At 39.0% G+C, this 21,772-nt stretch overlaps 2 protein-coding genes across 2 annotated transcripts in view; both read right to left on the minus strand.

The window, feature by feature from the left end:
- Positions 1-800: 800 nt before the first annotated feature.
- Positions 801-13,160, minus strand: rasef2 (RAS and EF-hand domain containing 2; the record flags this gene model as incomplete). Its single annotated transcript, XM_083917209.1, has 17 exons — positions 801-938; positions 1,013-1,089; positions 1,197-1,310; positions 1,406-1,520; positions 1,813-1,894; positions 1,983-2,127; positions 3,033-3,134; positions 3,228-3,417; positions 3,525-3,595; positions 3,733-3,814; positions 5,208-5,276; positions 5,372-5,487; positions 5,574-5,651; positions 6,869-6,964; positions 7,306-7,396; positions 10,205-10,357; positions 12,850-13,160. The coding sequence occupies 17 exons, from the start codon at positions 13,158-13,160 to the stop codon at positions 836-838; spliced, it is 1,995 nt and encodes a 664-aa protein (XP_083773335.1). The 3' UTR covers positions 801-835.
- Positions 13,161-13,771: 611 nt separating this feature from the next.
- sema4ba (sema domain, immunoglobulin domain (Ig), transmembrane domain (TM) and short cytoplasmic domain, (semaphorin) 4Ba) overlaps positions 13,772-21,772 on the minus strand; it is a 41,385-nt gene continuing 33,384 nt past the window's right edge. Inside the window, exons 9-15 of the mRNA XM_083917342.1 lie at positions 19,290-19,471; positions 18,897-19,047; positions 18,307-18,517; positions 18,082-18,197; positions 17,497-17,654; positions 17,286-17,377; positions 13,772-17,079 (exon numbers count right to left, since the gene is read on the minus strand). Of these exons, the coding sequence (XP_083773468.1) occupies positions 16,307-17,079; positions 17,286-17,377; positions 17,497-17,654; positions 18,082-18,197; positions 18,307-18,517; positions 18,897-19,047; positions 19,290-19,471 (1,683 nt within the window). The 3' untranslated portion in view covers positions 13,772-16,306. The remainder of the gene's footprint in view (positions 17,080-17,285; positions 17,378-17,496; positions 17,655-18,081; positions 18,198-18,306; positions 18,518-18,896; positions 19,048-19,289; positions 19,472-21,772) is intronic.

The raw sequence follows: 21,772 nt of genomic DNA on the forward strand, positions 1-21,772 counted from the left end.
GAAAAGAGTTTTCTACTGTGTAAAATGTATGCAACGCAGAAGCACTGCAGCCTGAAGTTGTTGTATTTATGGTAGAAAAGTTTCACTTAAAAGTGTACAGTATTTATTAAAATGTGGATAGTACAGCATCGAGTGAATACCAGCAGAGATGACTGCTGATCGATAGGACAGAAGTTTCTAACAGTTTCCAGTTATGTGATTTATTTGGAAAGAAAAAAAAAGGTTCTGGAAAATATTCTGGTATCACAGATATTCAAAATAATGGACCTAGAACTTACATAAAGACTATAACCCAACCTCAAATAGTAGTTTTAGTACACAAATAACACTTTCAACATCACAATATTTGATCATTGTTCCAATAAGTGAAGTTGTTGAAACTGTGATGTAATATAATTTACACTGATGCTCAATAAAAAGGTTAAAAAAAAACGTACTCTGTCTTTTTATCTTGATTTCTCAAAAAACAACTTTGGCCTTAACGGGAAAAAACTGCTTTAATTAAAAAAATACTTTTTTCTGTTTGACAAAACTATATAAAAAAATGATTAAAGCTATATCTCGTATCAAAGTTCCTTATTTATTTATTTCCTTCATGAAACTGCTTTAATGTCGAACAAAAAATAAAATCTAAGCATAATTACATTACAGGCTTTTTTCCCAATTTGTACATGTGCAATTTTACAATGATGGAAATCTTCATGTTGCTCAGAGATTTACATTTATGAAAAATATATTGAAGTGTTAAATAATCCAAAGGTTAAAAAAAGATGTTCTTCATCACAAAATAGAAATCACTTCGTCATTGCTCCTCGAATCTACTGATATCAGCCATCTATAGTCCGCAGCAGGCGTTGAGAGTCTTCTTTGGGTTGGATTGACTCAGTTTGACCTGAGAACTTGACTGCCGCCTCAGTTTGACATTTTTCTTTACTTGTCTGTGGGAATGGAAAACAAGTCTTAAGTGTTGCCATGAATTGGGAAGGAAAAAACTCTTTCTCTGACCTCCTACCTCGCTAGATGAAGCACAGTCTCCACGACGTTGGTTCCCTCTTTGGCACTCGTCTCGCAGAACAAGGCGCCGTATGCCTGCAAGCAAAGCATCGACGTACCTGACTGAAGGCAGTTTATTTAGACACCTGGGAGGCCGGGCGTCTGTATAAACACTTTTTCAGGTGGAATGAAAAGTTACACACCTTAGCCAACTTTTCTCCATGCAAACTGCTCACACAGCTCCCTTCTGGAAGCTGCTCTCGGAGGTCCACCTTGTTTCCAATAACACACATGGGAATTTTTTCATCCGTTGAATCCTGTATGAAAACAAAGGAGGAAATAAATTCTGGTTTAAGGCAGGGCCATTTGCTGTCATTCATACACAATTGTCAATCAGCATTTCCAAAGTTACCTGAATCTGATCCACCCACGCTCTGACGTTGAGGAAGCTGCTTTCTGAAGTGACATCGTAGAGGAGCAGGACTCCGTGAGCTTTACGGAAATAGGATCTAGCAATGCTACGAAACCTACAGACAAAAGAAATAGACGGTCTTGTGTTATTCCCATTCCTGAGCCATTATTTCTAAGGTTATTTTTGGCAGTTTTTCAATCCTTTATTATATATAGGACAGACAGGAAATGGGGTGAGAGAGAGGGGGAGACATGCAACAAAAGGCCGCAAGTCGGAGTCGAACCCGTGGCAACTGTCTCGAGGACCTTCAGCCTCTTTACATGGGATGACTGCTCTAACCCCTCAGCCACCGGTCGCTCTAAAAGGACACATTTTTAATTGATAGAGCCATGTTTTCAGTGCAGTACCTCTCCTGCCCGGCTGTGTCCCATATCTGCAGGCTCGTCTTCTCCCCATCCACAAGCATCCTCTTCATTTGGAAATCAACTCCTGAGAACCAAAAAAGCAGATTTAAGTGCCTGAAATCAAGAATGTGTCAGTATTTGCTGAAATGTGACATGTTTTCTGTGGCACCTACCCAGCGTTGTCTGAATGTCTCCCCTGAAATCGTTGAGCGTCAGTCTCAGCAGGAAGCTGGACTTTCCAGCTCCTGCGTCTCCAGCTAAAACCAGACGATACATCGGAGCAGGTTCCTCAGGGTTTTCTATGTCTGCTTCTAAAGGCTTCGGGAATGCAACAAAACATAAACATTCTTTTAAGTTTGTGGCGTTTATTCTAAAGAATACATGTAAGTGTTTACTCTTAACCCAAGTAGTTCACAGAGCTTTAAATCCCATCTGTCAGTCTTATACATTGTTTAGCCACCTGTTACCTTTAGGGGAAAATGATTTTCCAGACTGTATTTAACTCTTTATTTTAACAGCATTTTACAGCAACGACTTTCAACATGTAGTGGGTGTGCAATGAGCAGTGTAGTGACGCTTTGACAACTTAACAGGAGTGAGAGTCTACAGACAGGCTAGCAGCTCTGTGCGGCTGTAACACGACTTAGGCACAGCAGTACTTTGAGTTAAATACTAATGTTAGCATGCTCACACTGACACTGCTGACATTTAACAAGTTTATTGTTTACTATCATAGTTTAGCAAAGTAGCATGGTAAAATTTGCTGAATAGCACTAAACACAAAGGCTAATGGACAAATGGAAAACTTTGTACTGATGATGCTGCTACATCAGTGGTTCCCAACCTGAGAGTTGCATTATAACTCTGAGGGGCTGTGAGATGATTAACGGGAGGAAAGCAGGAAAAGAAAACACAAACTTGTGCTTGTTTTTTTTTTTAGATCTCTAATCTTTGTTTTCAAGAACTGACAATTCTTGCTTATTTGGGACTGTTGAACTAAAACAAGGAATAGATTACTCTTGTAGCTGTGACGATGTTCCAAGTGGAAAAATTGTTTTGTTTTAATGTCACAACAATGCCAACCCTACAGCCAAACCGTCACAGTTGAATGACAATATGATGAAAGATTGTCATGGATTTTTTGCCCAGCATTGTCAAAAAGAACAGCCTGCACACCACAGTGTTAATACTTAATGGGTCTCATGCCATTAAATACATTGTACCTTTGTGGAAAATGCTGACAAGCGTCGTCGTAGTGATGATGCAATAGAGCTCGCCTTGCTCGGAGGCATGGTTACTATAGCTTCAGATTTTCCTTCTGATATCTGTAACAAATAAATACTAATTTAAAGTCATCACAGCTCAACAGTTGATTGGCATTAACAGACCCACTATTTGAACCCAATGTGTGTTCTGACCTCCATATCAGACGGGACATACGAGTAACTGTGGTGCACAGTTTCCACCGAATCCCTACTGTCTTCGCTGTCGTAATCACTGCCCGAGCTCTCAGCTGTGTCCATGGGCACCGAGACTCCACTGTCCAGGTACTTATCAGCCCAGGTGGCCACATGAGAGAAGGTTGTTTTGCTGGAATCTGGCTCTGAGCTGCACCAAAGCACCAAAGCACCGACACACGTTTGCTTTAGCTGTGAGGATTTAATTCACCAAGATCGCTCCGCAGATATACAGAGGTGTGTTAAAACTTTATATACCTGCCCTGGTTGAGTGTGCTCTGTCGGAGGGGCTTCATCCTTCGGGCTGGGATTTCATTTTGGGGAGACAGCTGTTGAGAAGATTAAGGAATGTCAGGGTGGAAACTTTTTTACACTTAAACTAGGGAAAACTATTTACTGCCAGCTTCTATCTGCCGTAGAGCCAGTGGCTATGAGGAAATATGTCATTAGCAAAGAAGGGACTTACCCTTCTTTTAGCTGCAAGCGCTTCACTGGCCAACTCAGAGCGCAACCCATCGTTACTGTCATACAGCTTTTTGTTCATTTCCCTAATGAAATATAAAAGGAAATACGAGATAGAGTCACATACATGTACAAACATTTGCTTTCAGTTGGTGGTGTGGTAAACAAGTTGTATGGACAATTCAAGGAGTGCTTTGTATGTGGTTTAACTTAACCTGGATGATATTTTTCAGGCTGGACAACGCAGAGTAACAAAAGATTTACACAAAATTATTATTTCAAATTAGTATACCTTCATTGTTTTATTATGCGCCTCATATAGTCTGCATTGTCCAGAAGTTTTTTTTTTTTTAAGGTAATCCAAGTATGTTCCTGGGGTGGTTCACACAAAAGACATAAAACAGAAATATTCCCAACATATTGTACGGGCTATTTAGATTTTATAGGCATATTATTTAAATATTACAAAAATGGTTTGAAACAGGCTATAATGTAGCTATACAGACATATGATGACATTTTTCAAAAGGTATAGGGACGAGGAAGGGCTTTAAAAACAAAAAAACAACAAACAAAAATAATAATAATTGTAATATATGTATATTAACGGTTATATAGCTATATATGTGTATGTAGATGTGCTTCTATGAATGTTAATATGTAGGCCTATAAATTATACAATATTACTTTATATATATTATGTTATTTATAAAACTGTATAAGATTTATTATTGTCTGGTTAGATTTACAAATTGTACATATAGTAGATAAAGATACAGATTACAGCCATCACTGAATGGTTAAAAAGTGGTGGGATTAAATAATTGAAAACTGGCAGAGTTAATTGTATACATATGTTGTTACAGTTTTTTTTCTGTCTCTTATTTGTTAAACTAATTTCATTTTGTATACTTTTGTATTTTTGACATGTCTGAAATAAATTCATAAATTCAATTCAAATTCAATTTTAGTCTTCATTCATGCACAGTATTTGTAAAGAATTTATCCTAAAAAGACATTTTATTTCATGTCATTATTAGTTTATTCAAAAGCATATTGTTATAATTGTTGAAAAATACATTGATAAACATTTATATCCGTTTCCAGCTATATTATAGTGTGTTGTAAACTACGGTATATGTTATATACCACCATAAATTACACGCGTGAGGGGCCGTTAAAGACTTTTACTCTAACTTTTAGAGTTTACAGTGAGATCAGCAGGTTGTCTTAAGTAATCAGGACATTGTTGCTGATGTATCGAGCAGGTAAGATACATTTGTTTTTAATTGCTCAGGATTTGAGATGTAAGTCTCTCATTTCAAATGTAAAAGGTACAACGAAAAATGAGGATTTTTAAAGAAAGATGGTAGTTTTTCATGGAACTTTTCAGGAACAGTTGACACTTAAATTACCAACTCCCTGCATTCTTGAATAAGACCCCAAAATGAATAAATAAAAAAGTGAAAGACAGACTTACTGGAGTATCTGAATCTGAGTGGAATATGACTGGTATTCCAGGACCATCCCCTTCAATTCCTCTGTTTCTCTGTAAAGAAATAAAAGCCATGTCAACTGGATGATGCATTGGATGCTGGGTCATATTTTGTGACAACAGAAATGGGCGTTGTCATCACACATCACCTTTCATGTTGAGCTCTCTGGTCTGAGTACATGTTCTTCTGCTTGTCCAGCTTTGAGTGCAGAATGGCGATGTTCGTCTGGGCTTGCAGCAAAGAGCCTCGCAGGTCCTCGTTTTCCTGGGAGGAGCTTTGTGAATAACAATTCTACACAGTACACACATGTGACATCTTTGACTAAAACAATCTCTTTTAAAATGAGGTACCTGTGAGAGATCCCTAATCTGTTTGTTCAGTCTGACCACCTCCTCCTTTAAGTGGTTGAATTCAGAGTCCCCTTGGCTCTGGAATATAGATATTTACAAAAGCATTTTGTTAAACATTTTTAGATGTTGATAAACAAAGCATAAACCAATTAAAAAGACAGGTTTTTCCTCACTTGAAGTTCTCATGTTCTTATTATATGCCCCGTTTGCATTTACATCGTTTTACTAAAAGGGTCGACGTGGTGCGGCCAATGGCACAGTGGTAAGAGCAGTCGTCCCATGTGAAGACTCTGAAGGTCCTCGAGGCAGCTTGCCCCCCCTCCCCTCTTTCTCACCCCATTTCCTGTCTGTCCTATCTAATAAAAGGCTTAAAAACTGCCAAAAAATTATCTTTAAAAGGGTCAATGGCAAGGTTTGCCTTAACTCAGTAATAAATAGAAGGGCATTGCCATGCAATCAAAAGCTTAAATAATTCACTTTGTGATACAAAGCATACAGGTTTACTGTGGAAACTGATTTCCAAGATGTGTGTTACTGAAAAGGAAAAGGGTGCTGCGCCTTTCAGCTGATGATGACCAATAACAGTTTTTGCAGTTTCGACATGTTGTCTACGTGGACACTGTAACCGTGATGCACATTATCTCCAGTTTAGCTTACAGACTAGCTACATTACATTTCATTTAGCTGACACGTTTATCCAAAGCAACTTCCAATAAGTGATATAGCTACTGCAAAAAATGCAGAGGCTCTGCTGCAATGCTGTGACCTATAAGTATTAAGCTTTAATCTAAACAGGCAGCTACTTCAAGCAGACATTTAAAACTAGGATAAAGCTCATTTGACTGATGTTCAGATGCTGTAGGAATATAATCAGTAACTTAGAGCTATTTAGAAAGGAAAGGATTTCAAGCATAAACTAGGGGAGCTAGCATGGTTAGTGAAGTAACATACAGCATCCTTTACAGTGTATGGTCTTATCGAACATGACCCTCTATGCTTCCTCAATCTGACTCCCTCTCTCATACTGGCTGGACATTGGATATAAGGTCTTAACAGGTCTTTAAAGGCTCTGAAAGGTCACCTAAAGAAATGTGAGGAATTTGGAAAGCACTTCCCCTGTCTTTCTGGTTCATTAAACCAGAGCTACATATGCAAGAATGTTTGTGTTGTCTTTCAGGTACCGTGGCTTTTTCCTCTTTTTCATGATGTAAAAAAAACCAACATAATAATCATCTACTTACCATCTTATTACCATGGGAAAACAAAGTAAATGCATGCTGTGTGAGAAAACCTACCTTCAAGAGTCTGTCCACAGTTGCATGCAGGTCTGTGATCTCGTGCTTGTGCTTCCTCTGCATGGTCGCCATAGCTCCTTCCATTTTCTTACGCTCCTACAAACATGAAACCAAAGTAGTTAGAGGTGCAGAGTGGCTCAGGCCTTGAAGAGGGGCTTTCATCTGCCTAACAGAAGCTCTTTGTGAGGAGATGTGTAACCTGCCACTGTGTGCTGCAACGCAAATATGCAGGTAGCTCAAAAGAACCAGTGAAGTGAAATTTCCACTTTGCTATGAAAAAACCTAAACACCCCTTTTAGCCCGTTTCTCTGTGTACTGTTTATTGATTAACTGCGGCTGCTTTTACAACAGCCAATTCGTTTGGTTTGATACATTTCACTTGCAATAAAATCACGGGAGCAATCGTCCAGTGCAAATACTGTAGGAATCACACGTACCTCGTCTCTCACTCTCTCCTCTGTTCTGGCAAGCTGCTGCTGTATATCATCCTCCAGTTCTGCCAGCTGACTGTTGTTCATCTCTTCAGCTCTGTTTAAACAGAAAAGTACGTTCAAGTTTGTTTTAGCAGCCTCCCTGCTGCTGAATCAAAGCAGATTCTTCAACACTGTTCCAAGAGACGACCACAGCAGGAAAAATAAGAATCCATTCACCCGCTATGCATTTGTTCATTCTGATTTGACTTGCTGAACGTGCCGAAGTTGTGACTGCTCTGCTCTCGTCAGACAACACATGAACCAACCAGAGTCGAGGGAGGGGCAGCCCCTACAGGTGCACTGAATGTGTCAGTGAGATTTCTCAATCAAACCTCACATGTGATTTATTTTTAATTTGTTATAGGTATAATGTCAAGATGTCAAAGGTGTTTTTATTTCGACATAGTGGCAACATAAGTTAAATAGATGGGTATAACCGATTTATAAAAATACTAAGAGAACAAGGCAGGGCAGCAAAGTCTTCCTACTTCCTTGAATAAGGAATGTCACCTTTCTCATGCCGTGCACTTACTGAACCACAGAAAGAGCTTAAACAAAAACACCTTAGACACGGAGCTCATTCCCATATGGAGGAGTGAAACTCGATAGTCGATTCAAGGTACTATGTGAGGGGTCACTTCACAGAATCAAAGGAACATTATTAAAAAAGACTTAATTCACGGCTTCCTTAAGCCTTTAAAATACAACCTACAGTATTGACAACCAGCTTGAATATCAGTAACCACTACATGTTGAACTAGAGCACCAGCATCCCAGACCAAAACAAACGGGGGAATCCGCCACCTGCCCCCCTCCCTTCCCTTGCAAGACGAAAAGCAAGCTCTGAATCCAGTCTGAGCCCTTTAGCAGCTCGTAGTGGTCTCCACCTTGGAAACGTCAGACCTATAGTATGTTGACTCTGGTCTTATCTCTCTTTTTATCTGAGGCCTCTAGCTGAAGAACTTGTTTTTATTCAGTGGAGGAAAATGTGAAAGGTCCTCATTCAGCTGAACGCTTCAAACTGCATTTCGCCATCTCGCTTTTATTGTATTGGAAGTCACTGTCCTATTCTGCTAATAAATGCGGAGAGGGTCAACCTCTCAAAGAGAGGGACTCGCATTCACTACCATGCACCCGTGGCCAGGCTGGCGACCAAAACAAAGAACAGAGAGGCTTGGATTACAATGCTCACAGACGGAGAGTGACTTTATTCTATGTTCAGGACGCCATTACTCCACTATGTATTAATGTATCGAACCTTTAATGTGACATTTTACTCTTTTTTTCTGGTGCCAACTACACAGCGGTGACCAATGATAAAGTTCATAAAATTTGTTAATCTTTCAAATACTCTACAGCTGGTGTTTTAAACGTCTTAGATTGTAGGCCTCCCCCCACACAAAGCTTGGAAAAAGCAGCCCCTCACCCCCTTAGTTAACCTGCTTAGTTTTGGTTGAATCATGGATGCCTGTGGGATCATGATAAATTAAAAATACATTTATTAGTTTCTGACTGGTAAAGTGGGAAACAGTATTATTTACCAAAACTACAGTTCTGTGTCTCTGAACTGTCTCTTTAACCAAACCACACACACACACACACATATAGGCTATTCTATGAAATCTTCTTTTGATAACTAATGTAATATATTTTGACTTTCATTGACTAAACCTCCCCTAAAACAGTTTGGAGCCCCCCTGGCGAGGCCTGTCTACTCGCACTTTGAAAACCTCTGCTCTACAGAATCTTTGATCTTTAAAATAAATAAGTTAAAAACAAACATTACAAATTTATTAATCCAAAGGTGATAAATAATCCAGGTGTTTTGTTATGTTATAAACTGGTAAAATTTCCTTTCAAAAGGACAATGTGCTACCCAAGAAAAAAAGGGGTGGACCACTTCCTGTGAATACTGACCTACCAACAACCTACCAGAGGGGCTTCTTTTTCATAACCATGTCAGTGACAGTGACTAGTGAGCTAGCTGGCAGGTGGCACATTAAACTAATAATTTCAGGGGTTGGTGGTGAAAAAAGGAGATGAAAGGAGAGTGAATATAGGATTCACATTTGTTTGGTGTCCTGAAATGAATGCTACTGTTGCTCGGTGTCTTTTAGACAACTGTTTGCTAACATGTCAATGTCAAGCCAATAATGTCAGCTGTGTAGAAGTCTGCTTGTTTTGACATTTTTCTGATATTTTTTTAGTCTAGTGGGCTAAAATCAATTGATGTAGCTTTAAACAGTTAATCCTAGTTGATGCAGAGTACTCTGGGGAATCCCGGTCCACGGTTTATGCACCACCTGTGTGGTTCACAGCCACAAGAGGGCGGCAGTTCACCACTGCTCTGTAGTCAATACAAATCTACAGGCAGTTTAGTTGCAGTAAGGACAGTTATTATTTACAGCCACTGGTATCGTTTTCACCTTGTGAGTCTGTGTCATCATGGCAAAATGTGGTCATGGAGACACCTACTGTAGCAGGAACTAACACCGAGGAAGTTATGAGTATTTTTCTAGGTGTTTATTTGTCTGTCTTTCTGTCTGTGTCAATAGTGTGTGTGTACAAGATACAGTCACGAAACTATGCAGGTCTGTATACCCCCCAGGGTCTCTAGTTATTGAATACATTCTACAAAACTCAGAATGCAACAAGTTACATTTTAAACATTAACTTTCAAATGTTAGTACTGAATGTCACTGCTCACACACACATTATAGCCACATCAGTGTTTATCATCATTAACGCCTGTGTAATGTGGCTTATTGTTTAAATAATGGCCCATTACTTCAGAATCATTCTGTTTCACAGGTCAGATGTACTGAATTGTACTGATACTACATGGTAAAAATGTTGTCCTCACCGCTTTATACTGGTCTCCAGCTGTTCACACTCTAGCCGGTTGTCCAGGTTTTGACTGATCAGAGAGTGGATGATTTCCTCATACTGCTGCAGCAGAGTTGTGTTTGCAGAGGAGTGAATGGCCTGGTAAAGATCAGCCAGCTGCTCCCTGAGACTGTGGGAGGAGAACAAATACTTACTTACTGCCAGCAATGAACAGGTCAGTGCCATTTTGTCAGTGTCATACTCCCAAAATCTATCTCTCTACTATCAACTCTGCTCACCCGCCAGTGGGCCTGAAAGGTGGCTGTCAAAGGTGGTAGTTTCATAGTTGGTAATATTGATCAAAAACAACAATGTTAACTTCTCATACCACTGTCAATCTCTGGGCTCACGATGGCTGAAAGACTCAGATTTCACCATAATATCTAGTGTGAGTAAAGTAAGTACATACATGCAGAACACTTTTGCATATTTTAGCAAAATGTAAATGTAAAACATTGTCTAAAAATCTTATACTTTGCCAGCATATTTATAGAACAAATAATATGACTGTGTTAAAATCCTACACTGAATCCTCTTCAGCGTCACAAAATTTGACTCAGTAACAGGTAGATGAGATAATGCTCATATATTACCTGAACAGTCAGGTAGCAGAAGAAAATATAAGATAATATAAAAGCGCAGTCTCGTATTTTCATGTATTAAGATCTGCCGAAACAACCGGAGACAAAAACTTGTGTCTCCCTCTCAAATCGGATCTTTAACAGCTTGAATTTGTGTTGTGTTATCAAAAACTCATTTTTTTGAATAAATAAATAATACATGCAGGACATGTTATGTTAATCTGAGCTCTGTCAAAGAGATTTTATTTTATTAACGTTATTTAACCAAGATATTACCATTGAGATTTAAAATCTCTTTCCCAAGGGAGTCCTGGCCAAGACAGCAGCAAAAAACGTACACGTTTCACATTTAAAAACAAAAACAACAAACAACTAAACATGATAAAATAACATTGAAAATAAATAAATAAACAGATCAGTGCTCCGAAACAGTACATGTGCAAATTGTATTCAAAAAGTCCTTAATCCTACTTTTGATGTGGTCCATGCTGATGAGGGATTCCAGTTGGAAATGATCCTGTAGTTTATTCCAAGATAAGGGTGCTAAATATTTAAAAGCACTTTCACCAAACACAGTGAAAAAGATGTTAATTCTGGCTTATTTTTGTGATTTTTTTGACATTGTGATTTGGACTTGAATCAACTAAAGTCACTGTTTTGATTACCCTACAGAAAATAAATGACTTGAGAGACTCAACTTGCAAGTGACTTGACTAGCGACTTGAATTACCCTAACTAAAAAAAATGACTTGGGACTTAAGAGTTGCTTCAGACTTGGTTGGGCCAAATGACTTGAGTCACATGACTGGGGACACCTGTGTTAAACTAATACAGTATAATGCAACTGCCTTGCAATAAATCCTCCTCATAAAGAGAGGCAATCATTTAACAATTAAGTCATAATAGCCTATACATAATTACACTCCACTCTATTCATATCAATGAAAGGTACTTCTCTAAGACAGTTTTCACAGTTTTAACTTAATAAACTTAGATAACTTAAATGTAACCTTGATGTGTGTATTTTAGAGTGGGCAATGTGACATGGTTAAAAATAATAAAGACATTTTCAAAGATGTAAACATAAACATTCTAAATGAGAATGATATCAGCTGACAGGAAGTTAACAAGGACCAGGGCTGTTGCCTAGCAATGGAATTCCATTGAAATGATCTTTAATGTTTTATATTTTATAACTAATGTTACTTATTATCTATTTTTTTAATTCTGAATTTATTTATATTTTGGATACTAACATATGTCAATATGTATAATTTTTGGTTTAATTAACATAAATATATAAAAATTATAATAAATATTTGATAGGAATAAAAGAGAAATACATTGTAAGATACTTAAGTACCGTTATAAAATGTGGTTGAGTTTGGAAAAAATAAAAAAATAAAATAAAGGAATGACAAAGGAAGCTGTTACTAGCTTGCAATGCATTATGGAGAAGGCGTGGGATTAAATAAGTGTATACTTCTTCCTTCCCACTCCTTTCAAAATGTCAAAAAAAGTATTTGTTATCCATGTATCTCTCTGCTTTCTAGTTGTGTAATATTATTATTTTCTGTATGACCTTATCTGATTTCTTTTTTGTTTGAAATGAATTAAAATCAAATCAAAATCAAATGTTAGTAAAAACAAACACAAAAAAACACCTGTTTATTGGGGCACATCATAATGAGCTATATCCATGACAACAACGCTGATTCCACCAACTGAGCAAGGCTGTTGGATGCGACTAAAACTCGGAACAAAGTTAAGATAGTCCAATTTAATGTAATCTCGATGTGTATCTTTTATAGTGGGCAATCTGACATTGTTGAAAATAATTGAATAAATTCATGTTGAACTTAAAAAACAAACAAACAAACAAAAAAAACCGACCTGGAACCAGTTTCCAGTGCAACCGTTGACGCTAACTGACGTTAAAGTGACAGTTACGCTAATAACGTTCCAGGCGTAGCCGTTGGCTAAACCCTGGTTACGGGCATGGTTACTGGACACGAAGCGGGCAGCCGGATGTGAGTTTTACCTTTCAGATAGGAGAGCCACCGCATCTATCCTGCCCACAAACTCTTCCCACGGAGTGCCCAGGTTTTGGGACGACCCGGCACCAAAAGACGCCAAGTCCAGAGTCTCTGAAACCTCCTGAAACCTGGAGGAAAACATGCTGTAGTCGATGTATCCGTCCGCGTCCGCGTCGAACTTGTCGAACAGAGTTTTGGTCTCGGTGTCGGAGACGTTGAGCTCCCGGCAGACCACGGTGAAGTCATCGTACTCTATTTTACCGGACTTGTTCACGTCACAAGCGGAAAATAATCTCCGAAGACTGGGTCGGTCCATAGTTTACTTAATAAAAACACATAAAACTAACTTAAAACGTGAAATTCGGATTCCCACCTGAGCTGACGTCGGCTGCGTGCCAGCCAAAATACAAAAAAAGCCTCAATAAAGGTCTCACACAGAGGTACTTTCAGAGCCACTCATTGGTCCAAATGTCAGTGTAGGCGGGTATCATCCGAATCAATGGACCCAAATGTGCCACTTCCTACCTGGGTTCTATCAGGTGACAGCATAAAGTAACTCAAGTTTGTATTTATGTGGCTTCACCCTGAGTCAGATGTCATCCTTGTGTGCAGTGAGCGTTAATACAATAAATGCACAAGAGATACGCAAGTGCGTTCCTGTATTTACCTTTAAGGTGTGTGTGTGCATGGGAGTTTTATCAGACACTCCTCTTTGTTCCCCTGGGTTTGTGCGTTTCTGACTCCACCTTAAGAGATTCAATCAGAAAACTTTAATCTTTACATTCTGGCTGTTTAGGCATATTATTGTAACTGAATCATCGGCATAAATAATGAGAGAAAAGGTTGGTTTTTTTCTTAATTATGAGACATTCTAATAAAAAAAGTATCCATTTGATCTTTATTTGAAAAATTAAAATAAAGTGCTTTTTATATACAATAGAAAAAAGAAAAAAAAAACAGTAGTGATGTATGATACAAAAAATACAATTCACAATATTTTTTTTACATTGGCAGCTGAATTTACAAAACAATTTTACATAAAAACTCTTTTTTTACTGACATGTTGACTCTTGAGCGACTCACAAATAGAAGGCCAGACTATAGTGGTTCATTAAGAGAGAGCAGACGGCGATACTTTCACTCTGGCAATAATAGTTTAGGCTTGTATTCAAATAAAAGCATGTTCAGTACCTGCACATATTTTACTAAATCACTGCCACTGTATATTTGTTCTGCAATTTAATATTGTTCTGATGACAACCACTTCACCAAAAGCTGCCATTTGTTTGTTTTTAATAACAGTCAAAGCATGAACATTTCATACGCCATGATTGATTATAGTCGACCAGTCTTTGAAATTCACACACAGTCATTTTTGCAGTGCCATTTACAAGAAATGTAATATAATACTAATGCTTATCTATAATTCAGTATTTTAAAATCTGCCAGTGGTTATTCATGTGCTACAGTTGTAGAATACAATTTAGTCCCCGACTAAAGTTGAAGCCACTGTTGCAAAAAATAAAATAAACACCTCATGAACACATACTGTACAACGCTGACAGTATTAAATCCCGTTTTCAATGTTTTCACTCGTTTCTGAGCATGGCCAGCCCTGTCACACCTACAGTGTAGCATTCGACTCTACAGCACTACTACCTGGTTAGTTTATTACCCCAAGAGGCACATCTCTTGATTATTGGTTCAGAAGGCATTATTATCCCTTTCAGATTTGTTATCAAATCCATAACCTGCATTATACTAAGGCTTTTCAACATCATGTGCAAATCCTATGCATTCTGAGTCAAGCAGCACGCCTTCCTGCATGTTTTGAGAAATTTTAATTTTGCTCGCCGCATTTCGATACCAGAGCCGAGCTCAAGTAAGACTTAAATATTGTAAGAAAATGCTTTCAAGTTACTCCAAGTTGCTCACAAATTTGGTGGATCATATGGTTTATCATTCATTATTTCTGAATAAAGATGAAAAAGCTAATCAAGAAAATTAGAAATGAAAAAAGTTCCTAATGTTTATTACTCTGTGAAAATTAAAATTATTGCTTTTATGGTCGCCTTTAAAACCATTTAAGCAAGCAGAGGGCATTTTCTTCCATTCATCAACACTCACCAGTTAATATGTATATCAAAGTTGAGGCTATACAGATGTGTGTTATTTAAATCACGATTATGAATAGGTGTAGTACTTAAATATTATTATTATTATTTCCCTTTGAGAATAGTGATAGATATTTGTAACATTAAAGGATGACTATGAAAAAAATGTCTCTCTGTAAAAGAAACACTTGGCCAATCTTCTGCACTAAAATGGCTCAAATCTCTTGCATACTTAGTTAGTGTGATGAGAGCGAGTGTGTGTGGGTGTGTGTGTTTGCAGTGCCACTGATCCTAAAGTAATTAACAGCGCCAACACCTGTGCGCCTTATCAGTCTCGAGGTGAGGTTTTCTTGGTGTTTACCCCACTTCACATTATTTGCTTTGCATAGACTGCCTATCTCATGAATAACACCATGATAATACCTGGAATGAGAGTTTTATCACATTTGGTGAATGCGGAAGGTCAGGCCCCCACAGAGGAATACACTGTGTATCCCCTAATAATACCAATACTTTCAAAATAAAATAAAAGCAAAATGTGTCTTCATTTATGACTATATCATATTCATGTTTTTGGTGTGTGGTGACTGAGGTGGTAAGAGCTTCTATAACATTTGCACTGAAGTGATTTTTTTGTTTGTGTTTTCTTTAACTTTATAAATAATGTTTTTTATTCAACATTTTCAATCTCTTAGGACAAGTCTCCTTCTCTTAATATTGGTATAGTGTTATATTAAATCCTAAACAATAAGTATACTTCTGTGACTGCACACTGGCTATCTAAGAAATGTATGATAGGACTTTTTTTCTTTCCTGCCTGCCACTGGAAAGTGTATATTCTGGTGTGAGTGTTTACCTTGCTACAGTACAGTACATAGTGCATAGCCTCAGCGAAGGGCAGGCTCTTACTAGATGACAGAATGAAAATCAAACACTGTTTCAAAGCATTACCAGTAGGTTATATGGACGGACTGAGTAGCAATGCAATGAAATTACAGTATGAATCACTGATTCATAGCTGTGACACCACCTCTGCGCTTGATACATACATTCCTGTGAACCGTACGTGAAAGCAACAAAAGTCTGAAGGCAAACTGGAACTTCTTCAGTGTGCTTCAAATGCACTTGAATAAGGGGGGAGTGAGAGGAAAATAAAAAATGAAATAAACATGGACCACAGGGACAGAACAAAAAAAAGACAAAGTGCAAAATCTGTGTCATGAAATGTCTCTTCATGAAGAGTCTAATGATCCTCAGTTGTCCCTCTTACAGGGATTTGTCTCTCTCAGCAAGTGCACGCTTTCCTTTCAGTTTAAAATGAGTCATTCCACACAACATGACGCCGGACTCACACTATAGAGTCTTTAATCTCAGAGCCTAGTCTGACTCGTGGCCGTGGGCATGTGGGAGAAATCTCTACGTGGCTCTCTCTTAAGTTCAGAGGCCTCTTCTCCGACTCTGAGAAGCTCTTGCTGTTGTCGGGCGATGAGCACTCGTGTGGTGGAGTGCTGCAGATGTAGTTGTCGTTGAGGGTTTGGTAGCCCTTGTGATCTGACGCCGAAGCTGTGACAGTGTTGCCGTTTAGCGGCAAGTTCTCCGCCGGTTTCCCCACTATTCTGGGCTTCTTCTGTTGCATGTTGGGGCACTCTCCCTCCTTGAGCATGGACTTCATGTGGTCGCGGTTCCTGTATACCACAAATAGAGAGAAGACCACCAGGGAAAACGCCAGTAGGGCACACACCACTATGAGCTCGTTCCAGTAGGTCTTAGTGTTGATCTGCGGTGAACGGGCCTCTCCTGGCAGGATGATAAATTCCTCCTGGGAGACCTGTGGCGTACGTGAACGGCCTGTCAGGGTGGTGCTCTCGTGCTTGGCCTCGCCCCTCACACAGTAGTTTGCCAGCAGTTGTCTGAAGCCTTCTTCCACTGACCAGCACTCATAGGTTTCCTGCCGGTCAGCTTGAGCTACCACTACTAACCCACCCTCTGGGCTAGGGTAATGGAAGTGACCTGCGCTCTCACTGAACTCCCATCTCCTTTCAGCCAAATTAGAGCGCAGCTTGCAAGGGAGTACTTTGAACGTGTTGGCTGGGATAATGATCACCTGGCAAGAAGACATTCCTGCGGAAGAGCAAAGCAGGGAAATAGACCAAATCAGATATGGCATGAAATAAGCTTCATATTCAGAATAATGATGGTTTGACACAACGAACACTATTGTTATCAAGACTCTAATTGAATTTCGAATTAAATTGAAAGGCAAAGCATTAAAAAATCCTTTGCAGAGGGCTGTTGTGTAAATCTCTGACAAAGAAGAGTTCACTTACGTGTAGGTGGAGGTTTAGCTAACCGTGGGCTTGGCACTGTCTTGATGCAAATAGCTGATGTGTCTGCTTCATCTACATCCTGCTGCCAGACACTGAAACACATAGATTTAATCAGAAACCATCGTATAGCTACATATTTATTATAGCAATGTTTGTCTAAAAGATGCAGCTGTAAAACAGTTGGTAGACTATTGTTCAGAGGGATGCATACTTGCTTGGTGGAGCCTGTCTGACATCCACACAGTGCTTCCCGTTCCAGGCACAGTACGGATCCCTGGAGAGGATGCACTCCCCACAACTTTGATAATTAGTGCAGTTAGCAACTGGGACCTCTACCAGTTCAGAGAAAGAGGAAACATAAAGCTGACCCTGTGGAGGAGAGATGACAAAGCAGGGGATAGGAAGGAAGTGCCCCAAATACTAGATTACTCATCTCATCCAGAATCTTCCTCATCTGCCACTGATCTAAATACAGCACACTGAGCTTTTTCTTAACGCCAGGAATATCTTTGCCCGAATGTACAACTCTAAGCAGAGTATCAAAGACAAGACAGGATTCAAGAAGTGTCACAATTCCAGCTGTTAAAAACCCAGATGTTTGCAGATCCCCAGAGAGAAAGTTGCATGTAATTAGCTCATTGAACATGAGGTCTGCTCTAGGCTGTGACTTTTCATGCCTCATGAAATCTCTGAACTGCCAAAAAAAATGCATTTACTGAGGTTGTTATTAGTTCAAACCAGGAGAAAGTCCTGTAAAACAAGTTGAGCTTGTCTTCTCTTCAGTAATCCACTTTACCTTTTCAGTGTCCAGCTCAATGTGTTGCACTGGTTGGGAATCACGAAAGAGCGCCATCTCCTCAATTATGTGCATCTTATTGTTAACATTAATGGCTTTATGAAGTCTTCCATCATCTAGAAGACAAAGTAAAACTTCAGATTAGTGAATCTTTGTAAATATTGAGCAATGCTTGTGATTGATTACACAGGAGTATGTTTGTGAGTGATTGTGGGTCCCCTTTACCTGTGCCGATGAAGAGCACATTATACGCCTTTTTCACTGCCTGGACTCGATGGACAGCGATCTGCGTGTAACGAACATTACGCTTTAACAGGAGAGGCTGGCTGCGGATCACGCTGTCCATCAGAAAGTGGTCTTTGACAAAATTCAGAACCTTGTCCGGCATGTGCAACGAGGAGGAGATGCCCTGTTCCCTAGCAGCATTTGTGATACACTGTGGAGACAAGATATCGAGTCATTTACATTCAACAACATTCACTCACACTGGATAATGAAACACACAAAAGGAAACATGTATAGCCTCAGTGTTTCTTTGGCTTAGACTTTTCAGTGATGTAACTGTGATAAGTCTGCCAGGAAATGAAACCGACAGTCATTTAATGAGAATCATGTTTAGGACGAGACGTAGGGAGTGACGCAAGCTTGAAGGATATCTGTTTGAGCTTTGACTGTCAGTCAAAATCAAAAAATGTGACTGATGAGCAGACAGGGATGTATGAAACTCGTGTACACAGCTGACATGTCATGCTGATGACTACTGACATGTATGTGTCTGCATGTTCTCCAGCAGAGGGCAGCAGGCATTAACTCACCACTCCAGGACGAGGCTCTGGGACCGGATGATTGTATGTGTACCACTGTTGAGTCTCTCGGTTGACCTCACGGTATCGCCCATTGAACGCCTTGTCCACTTGGTCCATAGTGAAGGAACACACTGCAGAGCTTCCTGAAGCACCTTTATACCTTATAAGACATAAACAAGCATCTCAACGATACTGAGTCTTCATTTATTACATTCTGATATTTAAGAAAGCTGTTTATGACAGCTGTTTATGACATTAAGAAAGCTGTTTATGACATTATAGTGGGGATATTTTCCACTGAAAGCCTCAACAACTCTGTATAGAGATGTTTAACTGTCCCGGTAGGTAGGAAGGTATCACTACATTAGTTTGGTGATGAGTTGAACGTAAATTGGTACTCACCACTGAGATGTAAAGACTCCATAAAACACGGTGTTCTTCCAGTCCTCAGGGCTGGGTGTCAGAACAAACATGTCTTGGATTATGTTGAAGGGGAAGCCATCATCCGGCAAAGAGCACAAGAGTTGAGCCTTCAGGAAGGTCGTCCATTTCTTCTGCAGAACCCTCTCACCTCCCATGTCGCCCTGCAACACACATATCGCACATTTGGAGCTGTTCAACATGTGGCCAGTAGAGGGTGCAAGAATATAAGATTGACACCTGTCTGAGGCTTTCACAATGTCACTGAAAAAAAAAGTGTGATTTGATGGGATGTGACAGGCTTGGAAAATACATGAAATAATAATGTGCACCATACTGTATGTTGCCATGGCATACCTCACATACCATAACAGAGTGTTAGTGTATGCTGTATTATAGAAGGATAATAATTCTGTCTTTTTTATCTACCTTCATCATGATTCAAAACAGAAACAGAAAGAAAGCGGTGTCCAAAGGTGAAGCCGTTTGAGTTGACGTAAAACAGCATTAACCTCGTATAGTAAAACCATTCTGAGCTGAATCAATTGTGGATGTATCACAGATATACCCTGCGGCAGCAGAGTTCTAGGTCATGAAAACAATATACATCATCACAACTGGCTTAGATTAAAAAAAAAAACAGACAAAAAAAACACTTGGGGCTTTGAGGAGAGCAAATGCTTTTAAATGAAAAGGAAAAAGAGGCTTTGCCCCGACAATCCTTCTTCACTGACACTACCGCTGTGATCCAGCGCCTTTGGCTCCAGCCTTCAAAGTGATGTGTGGCACGGGACCGCTTTGACATGCAGACTAATTTGGCTACACAGACTGTACAACTGGATATCTGTGCAAAGAGCATCTTTAAACCCTAATGTGAAAGTGATTACAGTACGTGGACTATGTTCCACAGGGAGTATCTGGCCTCAGGAAGGTGGTTACAGATGTTTTACCTACACAAACCAAGAGCCTATTTCAGGCTCCTGCACCAACCATACGTCTGTTTACATTCAGTTTATTCCAGTTTTCTCACAGGCAAAGATCTAACGATATGAACGTTGGCTGGTGGAAGAAATAAGTAGTCGTAAAAGTATGCAGAGGACCAAAGAGGAATAGGAGATTATCTAAACTACATAAAACCCCTTAACGTGAAGCTTCCATCAAGTCCATTTCAGAATTACATTTATCAGAGGAAATGGCAGCGGAGGGAAAATGACACATGACCATACTGAGCTTCTGAAGCAATTACTTATTGCAGTAACCCAGTCAGATAATGAGCAATATACAGTATATTCACTAGTCCTCCTGGCTGAACCTAGCTTGATAATTTAATGCCACTCTGTGCTTAAACTGACTTCTGAATAATTGAAGCAAATGCATCCCATTCATTAATCCCTTGTGAAAGCATCACTTGTTCAAAGAGCTGTACGAAAAAAATGAACATGGCAGTCAGTGATGGCTTCTTTCTGAGAAACTGAACAATCCGGGAAAACGAGAGAACATGCTTTTATTTTGTTTGTTTGTGTCAAGCAAAACATTGTTTATTATTCCATAGTTATCTTTTATGACGTGGAACCTGTACACGAAACAACTAAATAAACAACAAAGAGGGGGAGTTCTGCCAACAAGTCAAACAAGGGACAAGGGAGATAGGAATAGGATTTAAAGTAACAATTTATTTGAACAGGAATTACTATGTGATAGTGCTTACAGGAACTGACAGCACTTATCTTCAGAGCTTTTTAAAGTTTTGCTATATTCTCCAATTGTTTGGGAAGCACAGAAGTGACACGTTACTCATTTCCTCACCTGTACCAAGATGTTCAGCACATAATTTAACCATATGTGAGAAAACCTCAGTTGACATATTAATAACTCTGTTCACTGTTTTTATTTTTGAATATATATAAATAAATATATATATATATATATATATATATATATATATATATATATATATATATATATATATATATATATATATATAAATATATATATATATATATATATATATATATATATATATATATATATATATGAGGAGCTCTTTTTCAAAACGCTATAAATCCATTTTAATTACATTTTTTACCTAGACCCACACATTTGGTTAATATTCAGTTTATCTTGTCAAAATGGTTTATGGCTCAGTCTGAACATGTTGAACGGACGGACCAAACAAAAAACTCTCCCGCTTCAGAGCGCCGCCATGTTGGATCGCATAGAACGCTCACTGGATTCTGATTGGTCGAGAGGACGTATCGCATAAAGGCTAAAAATAGGTTTGGCGCTGGTCGCGGTTTGGAAAGGAACTGCATCTTGAGGAAAACAAGGAAATATAGCGATTTGGCATGAAACATTGATGAAGCGGTGAAAAGGTGCTGTATACAGCAAAGTGACGTGACAAACTCATTTTTTTTTTAAATTTGGCTTTTATCTCGTTTTGGAAAAGAGCTCTTCATATGTATATA

Source organism: Echiichthys vipera (assembly GCF_963691815.1).
Source record: "Echiichthys vipera genome assembly, chromosome: 7".
Lineage (NCBI taxonomy): Eukaryota > Metazoa > Chordata > Actinopteri > Perciformes > Trachinidae > Echiichthys > Echiichthys vipera.